Consider the following 19,182-nt stretch of genomic DNA (forward strand, 5'->3'; position numbering starts at 1 on the left):
AAATGTGTGAACCCAGCGTAACATTATGTGGCAGTGGATAAAGTCTGTCAGTGAAGCTACCAATTACTGTACATGTGTCATGTGATACCCGGGGCTAACATTCAGCAGCAGTGTGCGCGTTATCTAGTCAGTGAGAATTGAGGCGGTAGAGAAGCGTCTTCTCTGACGTCACTCGGGCACTCCCCTCCGCCTGCCTCTATGGTATAGGGGGATCGGCATCTTCTCCAGGCGGCCCCGGTCCGGACAGTGGGGCACAGGGCGGAGTTGGGTGCCCGGTAAGCTGCGGGTGTAGATCGCTCGGCACACGTTACTATGGATTAGAGGGACCCTCCAGCGGAGAACATGAGTTGTGGTGAGTTGTGGCGCTAGGAGAAGTTCTCTGGAATCCGGCGGAGTGGTTCTATTCTTACTGCTCGGGATGGACGGCTGTGTGTGTGTCCGGACGTGCCGGAGTATAGCTACCAACCAGGGTGCCTCCAGCTGTTGCAAAACTACAACTCCCAGCATGCCTGGACAGCCTTTGGCTGTCCAGGCATGCTGGGAGTAGTAGTTTTGCAACAGCTGGAGGCATCCTGGTTGGGAAGCACTGATCTACTGTATACACATATATATACACACGTCTGCCTACATACATTACATGTCATCCTGATGGGAAAAGAACTTCACTTCCCTGCAGTCTTCATCCATGGGACTATATACTACCATGTGTGCTGTCAGTGAATGGAATCCACTGGATGAAAACTGTGCAGACTACTTTCATTTCCAGCTGGGGGTTTGCTACAAATGGGCTGTTTCAGATTCCGTCCAAAATACCAGACAAAATAAAATACAGCATGCAGAATTTTTGTTGTTGTTGCTGGTCAGATGATAGAGACAATGCCGGAAACCCAATGGACCCCATTAGAAGGTAGCGAGGTCTTTTGAGTGATATTGGGGTCTGGGGTGCAGCGGATCCGCCAGCACCTTTTTTTTTTCTTCCAAAGGAACATAGAAAAACAATGCAGATTTGAACCCAGCCTAAGATTTAATCTAGGCAGTCCTATGCAAATAGAGGTCCTTCTTACCTGACAGCGGCTCCACATTCTGAATACGAAGAAGGGAATTTCCAACCTCTTTCACCTTGGTAGGAAGTGACTTTATTCTGTGACTCAAACCCCTGACTGCCGTGGTGACCCAGTGGCACACAGTGATCATGGTTGGGCTGAAGAGGTGTCAATAGGGGCTCTTATCACTTAAAACAGTGTTTCCCAATCAGGTGCATCCAGCTGTTGCAAGACTCCCAGCATGCTTGGCAGCCAAAGGGCATTCTTGGAGTTGTAGTTTTGCAACAACCAGGGGCACTCTGTTTGGGAAAAAAACACAGACAGCCTGAAAATGTGCAGAATGTGTACGCATTTGCATGTTCCGCCGGTGCTAGGACCGCCTAGAAATGCGCCGTCTTCATAGACCGCAATGCATTTCTTAACAGAATCTGCAGAAGCTATAAACATGAATTCGGATTTCTGCCGCAGAAACATCTGCGGCTGAAATCAGCAGGACTCTATTGCAGCGGAATATTTCCGTGGAAAATCTGCCGCGTGAACATGGCCTTAGGGTGTATTCACACGTATAGTGTCCTGCGCATATTGGATGCTGCACTCAATCATTTTGTGTAGATTGATATCTGCAGCATAAATTCTGCAACTTTAAAGGGGTGCTTCGATCCTAAGGCATCCTAAGGCTGGGGTCCCGCCGCTGGGGAACCCCGCAATCTTGCATTCAGCACCCACCTCGGGGAGCTGCACGCCAAGCTGCCAGATCAGAATCTGCCGTGTGACGACCACTGGGCCTGAGTATCATGACATCATGACTCCGCCCCCGTGTGACATCACGACCCGCCCCTGCTATGCAAGTCTATGGGAGGGGTGTGACGGCCAGAGTACCTCTTTAAATCCTGCGCATAATACAGTGGTCCCTCAACATACGATGGTAATTGGTTCCAGGCAGACCATCGTATGTTGAAACCATCGTATGTTGAGTACATGGATGCTCAATGATACTCACATGTCCCTGCCGCTCCGTGCCCGTCAGTTCGCCGCTCCAGCACGTCAGTTCACTGTTCCTCTGCTGCCGTATCACTTCATCATCACTGCCCTGCGCTGTCTCTCTCCATCGCCATCATCATGTCGCCGCTCATGCCGCCCCAATAGATGTGATGACAGCGATGGGGAGAGACGGCGCTGGGCAGCGGCAACTTAGTGATGCGGCAGCAGAGGAACGGCAAACTGACAGGACGGAACGGCAGGGACATGTGAGTATCATTGAGCGGGACACATAAGACACATTAAACAGCTATCCGGCAGCAGCTGAAGAAGTCTGCGCTGCCGGATAGCCGTTTTTGCGATGTCCCCGACACACAGAAGCATCGTATGTTGATGCTGCCTTCAACATACGATGGCCTTTGAGAGGCCATCGTACATTGAAACGATTGTATGTTGGGGCTATCGTATGTTGGGGGACCACTGTACTGTAAGTGCGAATACACCCTTAGGGTACGTTCACACGAGCGGATCCACAGTGTATTTTACGCTGCGGATCCATCGCTGAAGGATCGCTGCTTGGTGCCTTTACATGTGCCTGCTCGGAGCTCCAAGACACACTGAAGCGATGTGTGAGTAGCCGTGCACATGCTCAGTATACTCGCACACTGCGGCAGCTCTCGGCCTAGCTCGTGGAGCAGGGGGAGCAGTCGCAATGTGTGTGAGTATACCGCGCATGCGCGGCGACTTGCACATCGCTTCAGTGTGTCTGCTCATAGCGGCATATTGCTGCTCCAAGCAGGCACACCTAAGGGCACCCTGTAGGGGGTCTATCGGCGGATACGCTGTGGGTCCACTCATCTGAATGTACCCTTAGAGTGCGTTCATGACATTTTCACTCTCAGAGGGAGAACTCCTAAACCACCTCCTGCCGTATCCTTGCCATATACCCCATTCATTTCAATGAGCCGACCGGAGTCTGCTAGTGACTCCAGTCTGCTTATTTTTAAATCAGACTGAAAAGCACATGGTTTTCAGTCTGGTTCAAAATTGGTTACGGTCATCCTGAGTCACAAGCTGACTCCGTTCTGCTCATTGAAATGAATTAGGTATGGCAGGGTAACGGCAGGAGACAGGTTTGAAATTCACTCGCTGGATCTGGCTGGCGGAGAGTGAAACCGTGATGTGAATGCACGCTTAGTTGCCACAGTAATAAACCGCTGGCAATGACATGGCCTCATCTCCTAAACTTATCTCCGTGCCGTCCTTGTACCTGGCGGCAGCACTGTATATACATATATATATATATATATATATATATATATATATAGTCAGAGGCTATATGCCCAGCAGAGGTGAGTGGATATTTGAGTGTTAGGCTCAGAATTTGTGCTAGGGTCCCATCCTAAATGAGGCCACCTCCTCGTGGTGGATGGGGGACACGTTTTGATCGAAAAGTGCGCTAAGAGCCTCAATTTTTGACCAATCTGTGCTGCTGCAATCCTCTTTTATAATATATATATATATATATATATATACACACACCACAAATACTAAAAACAGCAACAGTCCTCATGTTGTCCTCTTCTGTCAAGTTGTTAAAAATTCTGCTTGGTTGCCCTGTCTTACCCTGGCTATATGAGTCTGGTAAGGAGAAACAACCAATATATTGGCCCAGATTTATCAAACTGTGTGAGAGAAAATATGGAGGAATTTTCCCACAGTAACCAATCACAGCTCAGCTTTCACTTTACCACAGCTTGTTAGCTGAGCTGTGATTGGTTGCTGTGGTGAAATCTCTCCACTTTTTCTCTCACACAGTTTGATAAATCTGGGCCATTATGCTTCCCTGGTCACACTATCCGGAATCCCTTTTTGTCATGTTCCTGACTCGGTCCTGTTGGTAGTGAGTGAGGAGCACTATAAGCCATCCAGTGTCCTCGGGAAGGAAATGTTTAGTGTCACTGTCTGTCTATATCATGATCTAGAGAGGTGAAGTGCTTCCCCCTGTATGCAGCTTGTGCTCTGCGGACAGGATGTTTACTGTACATATTCCAGACTGTAGTTTTCTTCCAACTGGAGTCATTTCCACATGTTCCTGCAAAACATTGAAAAAAATGTGTGCGCTCCTTACTGTACATCAGTAGAGCAGATGGCTGGGGAACCTGACAGCATTGCGAAATGAGTGTTCAGACGCTAATATAGTTTATAGCAGTGGTTCCAAACCAGGTACCTCCAGCTGTTGCAAAACTACAACTCCCAGCATGTCCGGACAGCCTTCGGCTGTCCGGGCATGCTGGGAGTTGTAGTTTTGCAACAGCTGGAGGCAACCTGGTTAGGAAACACTGGTTTATACTGAGCTTAGACAGGAACATCTCATGAAGACTAAGTCTATGCACACTACGGAATTTCCACCGGGAGTTTCTGTCAGCCGACGCCAGTTAAATCAGTTTGTGCTAGAACAACATGGACATTGCCAGTCCCCATAACCAGCAATGCATTCAGCGCGGTATTCTGCCAGATGAATGAACATGTTCGTTACTTCGACGGATGAAGTTTAGCGTCGGAACGCTCCACCGCTGAAGTTCCGAAGTGCGGACTTTGCAGCAGAATCCAACAGGAATTTCCGAGAGCAATTCCTAAGCAGAATTATGCTCAGAATTTCCTTAGTCTGAACCCCTCTTAGGGCCCATTCACACTACGGATTCTTTGAGCGAAATTCTGCTTACGAAAATAGGGTACAGCAGCCTTCCATTGTTCTTAATGGAATTCTGCTGCACCATTTACACTACGGAATTTCCATGGCAGATGTTCTGCTGCGGAAATTCTTGACCCTCACGAAAGAATGAACAGGTTTCATCTTTCGGCGGAATCAGCTGTGAAATGCATTGCGGTCTATTGACTCAGCACATTTCCGAATGGGTCTTGTGTCGGCATGTTTTGCCGATGCTCGCTTCAGACAGACTCTCTATCTAGAATATCTTTGGGTGGAGATTCCGTAGTGCGAATGGGACATTTTAAACGTCAACCTTTTTAAAGGGGGACGCCGCTGGAAAACATTTTTTTATTTTTTTAATCAGCTGGTGCCAGAAAGTTAAACAGATTTGTAAATTACTTCTATTTAAAAATCTTAATCCTTCCAGTATTTATCAGCTGCTGTATACTCCAGAGAAAGTTCTTTTATTTTTGAATTTCCTTTCCTTACTTCTATTAAAAAAATGTTAATCCTTCCAGTACTTATGAGCTGCTGTATGATTCACAGGAAGTTCTTTTCTTTTTGAATTTCCTTTCTGTCTGACCATAGTGCTCTCTGCTGACACCTCTGTCCATGTCAGGAACTGTCTGGAGCAGGAGAGGTTTTCTATGGAGATTTTCTCCAGTTCTGGACAGTTCCTAAAATAGACAGAGGTGTCAGCAGAGAGCACTGTGGTCAGACAGAAAGGAAATTCAAAAAGAAAAGAACTTCCTGTGAATCATACAGCAGCTGATAAGTAATGGAAGGATTAACATTTTTTTAATAGAAGTAATTTACAAATCTTTTTAACTTTCTGGCACCAATAATAATTTTTCCAGTGGAGTACCCCTTTAATGTATGTTAGCCGATGTAATTTCAGTGGGCAATTGCTGAACAAATTGTAAGAAAAGTCATGTTCAGAGAAGGAAGCTTGGGGAAAAAAATCACATTTTGAGTCCTACTATAATCCTACACTTAGAAATGGATCAAACATAGTTCATTTTATACTATGTTCGGTCCATAAAAATAAATGGTTCAGGCGCAGGTACGAGACCGTATTTATTGGCATATCGTTCTGCTGGTTTGCTGAAGTATACCTCAAACGGGGCGTAAAACGCGGGCATCCCCTGAGAGAGATGTTGGTTCAGAGATGGATGTTCTTTCCAGGGACAGTTTTCCTCCCTGCTCACAAGTCCACATTGTCAATGAAGGCAGTTAAGAGTGGTCAGCCTGTAAATGGAAGTTATTCAACCGTACACTATTGAGACCCAGTACGGTTGTATTGGATAGCCATGAATCACAGCTGATGGAAAGCCAAAGAAACCTTTTTACCAGCTTGAAAGCAGACTGCTCTGTTCCCTGGAGAGCTGTCCCAGTCTGTACATCAGAAAGCATCCAGGCTTTTAGGTTCACACCAGTGCTTGTCTAAGATCGGTCAGCTTTCCGCTGTTTTTCCTAATATGCTGCGCAATTCTTTTTTTTTTTTTCTTGTAAAAAAAACAAATGAAATCCTGATGGACCTGTTATATATCATTGAGGTCTTTCTGGGTATGTTTCACAACAGATCTTTAGCTATCAGTTATGATAAGTTGCAGATTATAAGTTTGGATTCGACTCCAATCAAATTTAGGGAGCATTCACATCACGTTTTTGCAATACTGTTTTGTATTTGAAAACCATCTGCAACTTTATTGCTTGCCGTACCCTAAAGATGTATCCGTTTGTGTAAGCTTTTGTCAACCAAAGTTTTGTTCGCTGTTCTGTTCTGTTTATGGGTCTGCAATGGTCTATAAAAACCGTATTTCATCCGTTTTTGTAACATTGTAGACAATGCAAGCCGCATTGAGCATATAATCCATACGATTTTGTCAGGTGTTTTTGTATACCGTTTTGGGGGAAAAAAAACCTGATAAAAAAACTGTATTGCAAAATCGTGATGTGACTGTAGCCTTACTGCATAATACATATGGTTGGGATTCTTAAAACCTGGTGCACATGCAATGGAAACATTTGGTGCAGAATTGACAGCATGCTGTGGTTTTTACTCTGTAGCAGATGTTTACACCTCAGATTTAACCTGTGTATATGATATCCATGCCAAGATACCCATTAAAATTGACGTGAAATTCGCAGTTAGAAGAACAAAAAAAATCTGTTGCAGCTTTGGAAGAGATTCCACATCAGAAATCTGAGAATCTGCCATGTTCAGTTTATACCTTTTTTCTGTAATGCAGATTTTAATATACTGTGAGCTACTGTACAGATTCCAATTGGAATCAATGGGTAGTGGATTTTACATAGATGTCTGTGGAAAAAAAAACTGCATGCAAAATCTATTTTATGAATGTACCCTTCAGTTTATACAGACCAATTATTTTTATGATTTGCGTATAAAGGTGTCTATTCACTTCAAACAAAAGTCATCTGAACCCGCCAACTTCAACAGGTTTGGCCCACTGTCTAAAGTGTATGGCGGCCTTCCAACTTCACATCGACAGAGGATGTTGGTGGAGAGGATGGTCATGCATGTTGGATTTCAACGGTCCGATCTATTGTTCTGGGAGAGATAAGTGACCACCTCAGCTTTCTGGCTGCAGCTTACCCCTCCCTTCTTCATAGAGGACACATGAACATCCAGCTGTGCTGAACACTTATGTGTATGGCAAGGTCGGTAGATATAATTGTAGGCCGAAAAACTATTGACCAACAGTTATTGTAAATATATGGCAATCTTAAAGGGGTACTCCGGTGAAAACCTTTCTTCTTTTAAATCAACTGGTGCCAGAAAGTTAAACATATTTGTAAATTACTTCTATAAAAAAATCTTTATCCTTCCAGTACTTATTAGCTGCTGAATGCTACAGAGGAAATTCCTTTCTTTTTGGAACACTGATGACATCACGAGCACAGTGCTCTCTGCTGACATCTCTGTCCATTTTAGCAACCATGCATAGCAGATGTATGCTAAGGGCAGCATGGTGGCTCAGTGGTTAGCACTGCTGCATTGCAGTGCTGGGGACTTGGGTTCAAATCCCACTAAGGACAATAAATAAAGCGTTATTATTATAATTATTATTATAACGTCAGCAGAGAGAACTGTGGTCAGGATACAGCAGCTGATAAGTACTGGAAAGGTTAATAATTTTCAAATAGAAGTAATTTACAAATCAGTTTAACTTTCTGGCACCAGTTCATTTAAAAAAAAAAAAAATTTCCTCTAGAGTATCACTTTAAAGAATCGTATCTAAGGGTGCATTCCCACAGGGCGTATACGCAGCGTATTTGACGCTGCGCAAAATTTATGGCAGCAGCGGGAAATACGCTGCGTATCCCTTGCTCACTATACACACAGGGCTTTCCGGCGGCAGCCCTATGTGTGTAGGGAGTTTTGGAGGCGGGGCCGTGTGCCGGCGTATCTGTGACGCGCGGCTCCGCCTCCAAAACTCACTACACACATAGGGCTGCCGCCGGAAAGCCCTGTGTGTATAGTGAGCAAGGGATACGCAGCGTATTTCCCGCTGCTGCCGTAAATTTTGCGCAGCGTCAAATACGCTGCGTATACGCCCTGTGGGAACGCACCCTAAACATAATCCAAGAGCAGCCTTTTCCAACAATCCAAGAGCAATTAGCATTTTCCAGCAAAAGTGAGTGGCTCTGTGAACAAACTGAAATTCTGGGTTCAAGGCAGGGAAACTCTTCAGATCTCCAGTACCTGTGGTTAATTCTCAAAAAAAGTGTGCAGAAGTCTTGAAAAAGAATTATTTAGTTTTTGCATAAACTTAACATATTTGTCAATAAAATTTTAAAAACTATAAAATGCTTATAATTGTATTTCAATATACCATAGAAACATCTGACTAAGTGTATGTTCACACTGAAGAATTGGCGAGGAATTCCCGCTTAAAAATTCCGTTGTGGAATTTCCATTCATTTTTTCGCGCGGAACTTGCACTGAAATTGCACGTATTTTTTATTTATTTTTGCTCAGTGTGAACATACCCTAAAATATCTGAAAACACTTAAGCAGCAAACTTTGTGAAAACCCATGACTGTCAGTCTCAAAACATTTGCCCATGACTGTACATTCATCAAAACAACGTGAAAGCTGGTAGGACACTATAAATAATAGTATAGTATCAAGAAGACCATAAATGTACTGTCAAAGTTGCTGTGATCACTGAAGGGACTGGGGATGAACGCACAGTTTTGTTTTTGAATAACTTCACAGGTTCTATCACTGAGTTCAGCTACAATATAACTAACATTATATTTACATGTAGCTTTAGGAATTTCTTAATAGCCCAGATTACATTTAGACAGTGGACTCCTTGTGACCCTTGCAAGAGCTAAAAATATGGGTTGACCCTTTCACCTAATTCAACCAGCTGTACTTCCAAGGACACTTATATCCCCACTCTGACATGTGAATTCATAGGGTGATAATCTATCTTATGCATCTTTATGATAAATACCCATAAGACCCAACTGCTAAGCACATGGTTATGTTGTGGTATATAGGCTGTGCGGGTATTTGTAGGGTATGTTTACACATTGTATAAGTGAGTAAAAATTTCATGCAGATTTAACAAGGAGATACTGTACTTATCAAAATCCACATCAAACAGATTTGGAGCAGAATGTCAGAGGTGCTAGCTGGTTTGGCGCTACAAATTACTGCGGACACAGAATAAAAGAAATAAATAATGTACTTTATTTGGACAACTCGTTTTGGGAGATACCTGCTTCCTTTCTCAGGTCAGGTATCGACCTGACAAAGGGAGTAGGTAACTCTGAAGCACACCCAAATAAAGCTTGTTATTTATTTTATTGGGTGTCCGCAGTAATTTGTAGCACCAAGCCAGAGAGCGCCTGCCGAAAAAAAACTTTCTTACCTTCTGTATCCTTGTGGATCATCATCTTCCTCATAACCAACATGGTCACAGATGTCTCATTAAAATCAATGGGGCTTTTTTTTTCATGTGGATTTAAATATGGAATCCGACAATTACGTGATTATGTAGTGTGAACATACCCTAAGACTAAGTTCACACTACAGAATTTCTGAGCGGAATTTCAGTCGGGAATTCCGATGCAGCAGAATCCCATTGCTGTCAATAGGATTCTGCTGCACAGTGCACAATACCAATGCCAAAAAAATGAACTTGTTCATTCTTCAGGTGGAATCAGCTCCGCAGATTATGGAGATGGCAATGTCTGTGTGGTCCTAGCACGCACTGACTGATTCAGTTGGTGCTGGCCGCACTCAGAATCTCCGGATGGATTTTGTCTGGCCTGAAGTTCCAAAGTGTAAAACTAGCCTAGGTGTGCTTTATGCAACCATAGCATTAGGAAGCACATATTTCAACATGGGTATTCCAGTATGTTAAACTTTTTCATATACTGCTGGGGGGGAGGGTTGCAGAAAAAAATCCTCAGCTTGTCACTTAGGCTGCGTTCGCACAGCCGTCTAGACCCGTTTCGTTCTTCTCCCGCCAAAAAAAGGACAATAACGGGATGCAAACGGATGTTATCATCCGTTTGGATCCGTTATTGTTCAGTTAATAAACCCCCCCCCCCCCCCCCCCCCAAATTTTTTTTTGTTCTGAGCATGCTCAGAAGTAAAAACGGATTGAAAAAAAACGGATGCAAACGGATGACATTAAAGGCTCATGCGTTTTCCATAGACTTCAGTGTTAAATTTCCTGTATCCAATTTTTTTTCCGTTTTGTGATGGGAGAAAAAATACTGCATGCACCGTCTTTTCTTCCGTCAAAAAAAGCAGGAAACGATCGCAGACGGGTGCAAATGAATGTGAAAGGGTTATAAAAAAAAAAAATCCCATTGACATCAATGGGATTATATTACAGGCTGCTGCCATGCCCCCTCCCATAGACTTGCATTGAGGGGGTGTGGCGTTGACATCACAAGGTACGTGGCCAACCCCCGCAGCACGCACACAGCGTTCCGAACTAAATGTTCCGAACGCTGGTCAGTGGAGTATCCCTTTAAGCATGTGCACTATTTCACCCTTTACATGGGGGACAATCGACCACTGTTTTCATCATCAGTGGGGTCTCTGCAGCCAGACCCCCACTAGTCAGCTGGTTCTGAATGTGGGATCAGAAGAAATAGTGGGGTAAAGTTACAGCAGCAGGGAGCGAGGTGTCCTGTGGTCATAGCTGTTTTGCAGGTGGAATAAGCTTTTAGCTGTTTTACTATGGCTCTAAAATGACAAGATTAGAGGAGAATATAACACGTATAACATGCAGGATAGGGGAGATAACATTCTGTACAGCTGTAAGAACTTTAGAAGTGCAGCTAAGCATCCACCATGTCTAATATAGAAGACTCCTGTGACCATAAAAGAAAAGAGCATATAGTGGTTGCTATTTGACCTACGGTAGTGAAAGCCATTTAATCATCATCATCATCAACAATTTCCTTGAGGCTATTGCTTCTGGTAAAAGAAAGCCATTGTTCTCTCCAGTATCGGGTTCATTAAAAGATCAGGCTATTTTCATGGTAGATGTAGGTTACTTCCTTACATCTCTAAAAATAACTGTACATCTAAAGGCTTTTCAAAAGGGAGCAACATGGTGCAACAAGTATACTACAGTGAGTGTATTCTAACTATATGGTTTCTCCATATAGTCAGCAGTATAGAGAGATTTTAGTACTTACAAGTCTATAAATGAGCAGTGCTTTTCTTAAAATGGCACATCAACCCTACAAAGGACACACAGACTGGCATAGTTGTCTCTTTAGCAAAGCATTCAGTGAGTGTCTTATGCAAATGCTAACAAAGGTGTATGTCCACTTTTTGGCTAATAACCAGACCATTCATGTTTTATAGGATTGTAGCCGCCCCTGCTACTTCTTTAGGACCATACTTATTCAAGCTTTTTCTGGTCGGTTAACTGTGTGACTCTATAGAGCTCTCTGTGTCTATATAAAAAAGGTCTGATCTTTTTATAGACATGGGAAATCCTAAGCAGAATGAATCTTAGTTCTAAAGAAAGTCAGTGATTTCTGGTAATTTCCTGGAGAAGTAATTGTTTCCTTTGAAATAGATGAGTAGCTGAAGACTCGTCTATATAGCCCTAAGGCATACAGACTATGAATGGCTGGTGGGGGAGGATAGATTGTAGCATTGCTTTATTGCCATGTCCATATCCTTTTTTTAGTGTTTTTTTTTTCTTTTTAACATTTTCTGTTTTCTCTAGATATTTATTTGTCAGTGGACACGTCTGTTCTCATTGGACAGGGATACAGTATAGCATAACGCTACCTTCTGGGTGAAGTTTGTGAGTACTAGGGGACTTATAAGAGAAGCATCATAACTTGTAACTTAGGGCCCTTTTTAAATGGCCCATCCAAAGGCAGCAAAGGAGTGGCGATCAGCAAGATTGTCACTTATTTGCAGAGACTGTACAAGGCTTTTTTACACAGGCCAATTATTGGGCAAATGAGTGTTCCCGATAATTGGGTCATGTAAAACTGCAAGCGATCAGCTTATGAAGAAAACGCTTGTTCGTCAGCTGATCCCTTCTTTTGTGTGGATCCATTTGTTCGTCAGCTAATCCCATCTTTTGTGCGGATCTGCTTGTTCGTCAGCTGATCCCGTCTTTTGTGTGGATCCACTTGTTTATCAGTTGATCCCATCTTTTGTGTGGGATCCACTTGTTCGTCAGCTGATCCCATCTTTTGTGCAGATCTGCTTGTTTGTCAGCTAATCCCATCTTTTGTGCAGATCCGCTTGTTTGTCAGCTAATCCCATCTTTTGTGCAGATCCGCTTGTTTGTCAGCTAATCCCATCTTTTTTGTGGATCAACTTGTTCGTCAACTGATCCCATTTTTTTTGTTCGGATCCACTTGTTCGTCAGCTGATCCCATCTTTTGTGCAGATCCGCTTGTTTGTCAGCTGATCCCATCATTTGTTCGTTAGCTGATCCCATCTTTTGGCAGATCCGCTCAAAAATACATTGTTGACAATGGGGACAGAAATGAAGTCCACACGGTCCAAACGCTGACTACTTGTTGCCACTTGCTGCCCTGCTGATCTCTGGCTGGAATTGCAGCTGAAGATTCCATTATGTGAACCCAGGCTAAGAATTAAAGCCCTTTTACAGACACCAATCATCAGGCAAATGAGCATCATCAGACTTAGTATCATTTTTTGGAGTGAGTCCATATTACATTGGTCTAGAAAGAAGTTGCTTTGCTGTCTTTGTTCTGTTATGATACATTATAATGACTAGCAACATGTTCTTGTTCTTCTGCCTATAAGTGGAAGAATACTATAATGATAACAAATGGTGTCCATAAGACAACTTTGGGCACCCATTACAGAGCAGTACCACTATGAAGGCAAAGCCATGTTACACTAAAGCACCTGACCGGACATATTACTGGAATTAGAACTCGCTTGTCCTGTTTTGTACATGGTTGTGCACAGAGTCTGTGATGTGAGTCATTTTAGATCCGTATAGTCTTGCCCTGTAGTATTGTTTTGGCTTGTATGGGCAACGCGTCTGTATTTTCATTTTACTTAAATCTTACTAAATCTTACCTGTAGTCAGCATGACCTGAAACCACAGTTTCAGGTCATGCTGCTACATTATTGTAAGCCACCAATAGCCCAGCCCATGGGATATCAGTCATGTCATGAAAGGTGTGCTTAGGGGTCAGACAGCATGACCCTTCAGCATCACACTGCACACAGATGACTGTTCACTGGTAATTTACATACAGCGTACAATGTTACATGTTTATATAGAAGTATCTTCAGAATATATAACTGCATGGTGGTGGTGAAGGAAGCCTCAGAACTCATTTGGTACCTAAATGCAACCAGTTATAAGTAAGAGGTCGTTTGTCTCTGAGCACCCCCCGCAAGTCCACACCAGCCTCCCGATGATGGTAATGAAATAAAAATCTCACTGGAAGCCCAAAGGAGTGGTGTGTGTGTGTGTGTGTGTGTGTGTGTGTGTGTGTGCGCTCCGGTATTCAGTCTCCTTCATTGACTATTCATAAGTAAAAAGTTGTTCAATATATTTTAAGTGCTTGGGATTTTGTTAAAAAAAATAACTAAAACACCTTTCTCAGCCAATTAATTCTTGCTGTGTCCAGAGCATCTGCACAACAGTCAGTCCCTGACCTAAGTGGTATATGGCACAAGACGTCTGAGGCTAGTGATTGGGTATATGGGCAACCCTTACCCTCAAACATAACCTGTTGGAGGCACCGTACTTGAAAACTAGAATTGAAACTCCCCCCCCCCCCCCAAAAAAAAACAAAACAAAAACAAACACAGGCTTAGAATAAAAATAACAATGTGTAAAAAGGACTTTATAACTTCAGTATTTCTCAGTATAGGAGAAAAAACATTGTTGCAAGTTTGTTTTGTGATAGTTCAGGTAGTGCCTAAGGCCCAGTTCATGTTCAGTACATTAGCATATCTGCAGTAAGGTATGCTGACGTATAACATAATGACCTTGCATTGGGCCCATTGTAGTATATGGGCTAAACAATGTGATAAAGTAAGGAGGGAATGACCTATATATATCTAAATCTATATTTAACATGCTGCTTACAACAGATACCTCACTCAATACCCCCTGCTGTTGAGTGCAGGACCCTGACAGCTGAGAGACAATTTAGTCTCTTTTCTTAAAGATTGGGGGTCTCTTTTACAGGACTTTAGTGAAAGGAAATGGCACACATTCATGCAGAGGACACTCAAGGCCAGCAATTTGTTCCTTTTGTGTAAGGATTCTGTGTTTCCTGCATTTAAGTCAATAAATATTATTATATTTGATATTTATTATACAATAGGATTTGATATTTATTATACACTATCGATCTATAAATAATCTACTCAACAGCCCCCTTTATTTTGTGCTTTATGGAACATTCTGCACACCCATTCTTAACCACAAATCATTGCCCTGTCATAATACCCCAAAGTACATGTGTCCTTTAAAGGGGTTATCCAGGAAAAAACGTTTTATATATATATATATATATATATATATATATATATATATATATATATATCAACTGGCTCCAGAAAGTTAAACTGATTTGTAAATTACTTCTATTAAAAAATCTTAATCCTTTCAGTACTTATGAGCTTCTGAAGTTAAGGTTGTTCTTTTCTGTCTAGGTGCTCTCTGATGACACGTGTCTCGGGAACCGCCCAGTTTAGAAGAGGTTTGCTTGGGGATTTGCTTCTAAACTGGGCAGTTCCCGAGACACGTGTCATCAGAGAGCACCTAGACAGAAAACAACAACCTTAACTTCAGAAGCTCATAAGTACTGAAAGGATTAAGATTTTTTAATAGAAGTAATTTACAAATCAGTTTAACTTTCTGGAGCCAGTTGATATATAAAAAAAAAGTTTTTTCCCTGGATAACCCCTTTTAATGCAGTTTTTTCATGGTTTGCTGCTTAAAACCAAACATATAAAAAAAAAATTATAATATATATATTAGGGATGTAAGAAAAAAATCGATTTGCGCAATTATCGTGATTTTTCACTTCGCGATACTGAATCGATTCAAAATATTTTTGAATTGATCCTTTTAGGGATGTGAAATTTGTATCTCCTGATGCCCGGAACAGCATGTCCCGGGCATCAGGAGATACAAATTCCACATTTGTGGAGCTGGGCAGGCCGTATCTGACGCGGCGTCGCTCTGGGTGTATGGAGCGTGCTCCGACTTGTGCCCGCTCTGTACTCTGCGGCCCCCGGCTGATTTCAGTAGCCGGGGGCCGCCGCTAATAGTCAGCATGCGGCGATCGACGTGGCTGGCTATTAACCCTTTAGATCGCCGCTGTCAAAGCTGACAGCGGAGTCTAAAGGGATCTGTGAATGCTCCCTGGTGGGCTAGTGGGGTGGATCGCCCCCCAGCAGCGCGATCGCGAGGGGGCGATCCACTGTGGAGGTAGCCGGAGGGCTTACCACTGCTTCCCTGCTCTCCGTGGCTCTGTCATTTGTTCTGCCCTAAACATCTATTGTTCATTGGTCGCACATCCCCTATTATACCAGGAGATTTGCAGCCCTGGAAAGAGGATTTAAATGTGTCAAAACCCTGCAGTCGGCCAACAACGTGAGTTTGCTTGTTCATAACCTGGTTGCTGGGTCCATTACACAGCACAATTCTTGGGATTGTAAGCTCATTCACCCCATGTAATAGGGACTTTAGGCTGTAAATTTTATAGCATCAACAAGAATATGTAGGGTTGTATCTCTTCTGGACTATTCATTTTTAGTTACCATTAACCTCCATGACAACTTACCTGCAGCAATCCAGCACGGCCATTACATAACGCATGGAGCCATTTGCTTCAGGCTTTGTTCACTGTGTATATGGAACAGGCAGTTCTGGCAAACAGCTGGTCAGATGGGTACCAGGCAGGGCCAGACTGGGTGTGAAAACCAGCCCTGGAAAAAATTACATACCAGCCCCATAGTGTTGCATCATTATACCAGCACGTAGTCATTTTCTTGTTCATAAAAGGTAAAATCATGCATTTTAAAGCATATTAGTTTCCCCACATTAGGTGCAGTACAGTTCCCCCCACATTAGGTGCAGTATAGTTCCCTCACATTAGGTGCAGTATAGTTCCCCCACATTAGGTGCAGTATAGTTCCTCACATTAGGTGCAGTCACTGAGGACAAGCAGGGATCTGTACACTGAGGACAAGCGGGGCTCTGTACACTGAGGACAAGCTGGGCTCTGTACACTGAGGACAAGCTGGGCTCTGTACACTGAGGACAAGCAGGGCTCTGTACACTGAGGACAAGCGGGGCTCTGTACACTGAGGACAAGCGGGGCTCTGTACACTGAGGACAAGCGGGCTCTGTACGAAAGAGAGCGCAGGCAGGGCGGCGGACTCCGTAAAGGGGGGCCCGACTCACTCGCAAGCGGCGTCCCACACGGTGTCGGTTGCCTAGCAACTCTACGGCTGGATCTTACTTACGGCCCTGGGTTGTCAGTGTGGCTGCCTGGGAGAGGCGCTTTGAACTCCAGCGTGGCGCGCTGCTACATTCAGACGTGAGGTCACGTCACCGGGGTTATTAATATGCAGAGGTGTACTTATAACAACTTTATAGACAAATGATACTATTTACAGTCGCGCGGGGGGCCCAAAATGTTTTCTTCTTCCTAGGGGGGGGGGGGGGGGGGGGGGCGCATGACAGAAAATAATTGAGAAGCACTGGCTTATCCTAAGGTTAGGTCATCAATAAATTCAGCCTGAATAACCTAATTAAAGCCTACAGACACCTTTTACATGGACAAAATGATTTTTTCATATGTTAGTGCAACATCTATATATATATATATATATATATATATATATATATATATATATATATATATATATATAAAACTCAACGTGTGTGTGTGTATGTATGTATGTGTGTATGTTCCAGCATCACGTCCAAACGGCTAAAGATATTAACATGAAACTTGGCACACATGTTACTTATATGTCAACAACAAACATAGGATAGGTTTTTTAACCCTTACTCACCCCCATTTGCCAGGGGTGGGGTTTTTGTTTAAAGTCCCATACAAGTCAATGGGAAATATATGTTACTGCATAACTTCCAAACGGCTGGAGATATTTCAATAATACTTGGTCACATGTTACTTATATGTCCACTTAAAATATAGGATAGTTAATTTAACCCTTAACTACTCCCATTTGTGAGGGTCAGGGTTTTTAGTTTAAAGTCCCATGCAAATCAATGGGAAATGTATGTTCCCACATAACTTCCGTACGGCTGGAGATATTTCAATACCTGGTACACATATTTCGGGTTGGGATTGGAGTTCGAGATAGGAGGTCAAGATAGGAGGACGGGATAGGAGGTCGAGATATGAGGACAGGATAGGAGGTTGGGATAGGAGGTCGAGATATGAGGGAGGGATAGGAGGGAGGGGATAGGAGGGACGGGACAGGAGGACTGGACAGGAGGTCGGAACAGGAGGTCGGAACAGGAGGTCGGAACAGGAGGTCGGAACAGGAGGTCGGAACAGGAGGTCGGAACAGGAGGTCGGGATAGGAGGGAGGGATAGGAGGGCCGGGATAGGAGGTCGGGATAGGAGGACAGGATAGGACGATGGCATAGGAGGACGGGACAGGAGAGGAGGTTGAGATAGGAGGTTGGGATAGATGGACTGGATAGGAGGTCGGGATAGGAGGTCGGGATAGGAGGTCGGGATACTAGGACGGGATAGGAGGTCGGGATAGGAGGACGGGATATGACAACAATATATGAGGACGGGATATGAAGTCAAAAGCTTCCTCCTTTGTTTATTTTCCTCCCCAACAAGGATTAGGAAGGAAAAACTGGGCAACGACGGGTACTCAGCTAGTTTCTATCTAAAGGTAACCACTAAGTTTCAGTCTTCAGACTTCTTCTCTTCATTCATTTTCAGACCCCCTAGCCTTTATTTAGTAGCCATCTTCTAGCTTCAGATTTGAAGATTTTTTTTTTCTTGTGTAAAAAGCCTGTAATGGCTTGTCAATTACCTTTAAATAACCTCATTTAAATATTCCTTTAAAAAAAAATCAGGGGAATTTGACCAATTATTTTTAATTTGGTAATGTACTTCTAATACACATGTAAAATTGTCACATGCTGGATATAAAATCATATTAACTATTTGGTCACATGTGACATCTCGAAAGGCGTAACATATCTTCCACGTGTTTGACCACACTTTACTCCATTGTAAGCATCAATAACATTCTGAACAAGCCGTGCATAACCAGACATAGCCATTCGCATTGCATTAAAGTAGTTGTGATGATAACAACTGTATACATAAAAGCAAAGTGTGATAGTAATTTATGTCTTACAAGTCTTAGCTATTGAAGGTTGCTTGTACCTATATGGTATAAAGGCTGCACAGGAAGACCAGTTATCCTTGTCTTTTCACAGCACACAAGTGCTATTTTTACTACAGTAACTTGTAGGATTATTTGACTCACATCCTTTTTACATATCCGCTTACTGTTAGGTATCTATAAAACCTTTTCTACTCATAAGCGTGTGAGAGTTTTAATCCCTATCGTAAATCAGATTTTTTTCTTTAACTTCATTTTAATACTTTAGGGTGTATTCACTTGTACAGTATTCTGCGCATATTTGATGTGTGGGATTTGAACCTGCAGATTTAATGCTGTGTTCAGTCTTTTAGTTTGCGCACGATAATGTATGTGTGAATACACCCTTAAAGGGGTACTCTGCCCCTAGACATCTTATCCCTATCTAAAGGATAGGGGATAGGATGTCTGATAACGGGAGATCCCAGTGATCAGACAACTTATTGAGCCGTCTCACCCCTCCCATAGACATGAATGAAGGGGATGTGATGTCACACAGCAAGATGTGTTTCCCTGTCTAGCACCCA

The 19,182-nt window shown here is 43.1% G+C and overlaps 1 protein-coding gene across 1 annotated transcript in view; it reads left to right on the forward strand.

The window, feature by feature from the left end:
* Positions 1-212: 212 nt before the first annotated feature.
* Positions 213-19,182, forward strand: part of FGD6 (FYVE, RhoGEF and PH domain containing 6) — a 91,433-nt gene continuing 72,463 nt past the window's right edge. Inside the window, exon 1 of the mRNA XM_056574319.1 lies at positions 213-352. Within this exon, the coding sequence (XP_056430294.1) occupies positions 343-352 (10 nt within the window). The 5' untranslated portion in view covers positions 213-342. The remainder of the gene's footprint in view (positions 353-19,182) is intronic.

The sequence above is a fragment of the Hyla sarda genome, chromosome 4, assembly GCF_029499605.1.
Source record: "Hyla sarda isolate aHylSar1 chromosome 4, aHylSar1.hap1, whole genome shotgun sequence".
NCBI classification, from domain to species: Eukaryota; Metazoa; Chordata; class Amphibia; order Anura; family Hylidae; genus Hyla; species Hyla sarda.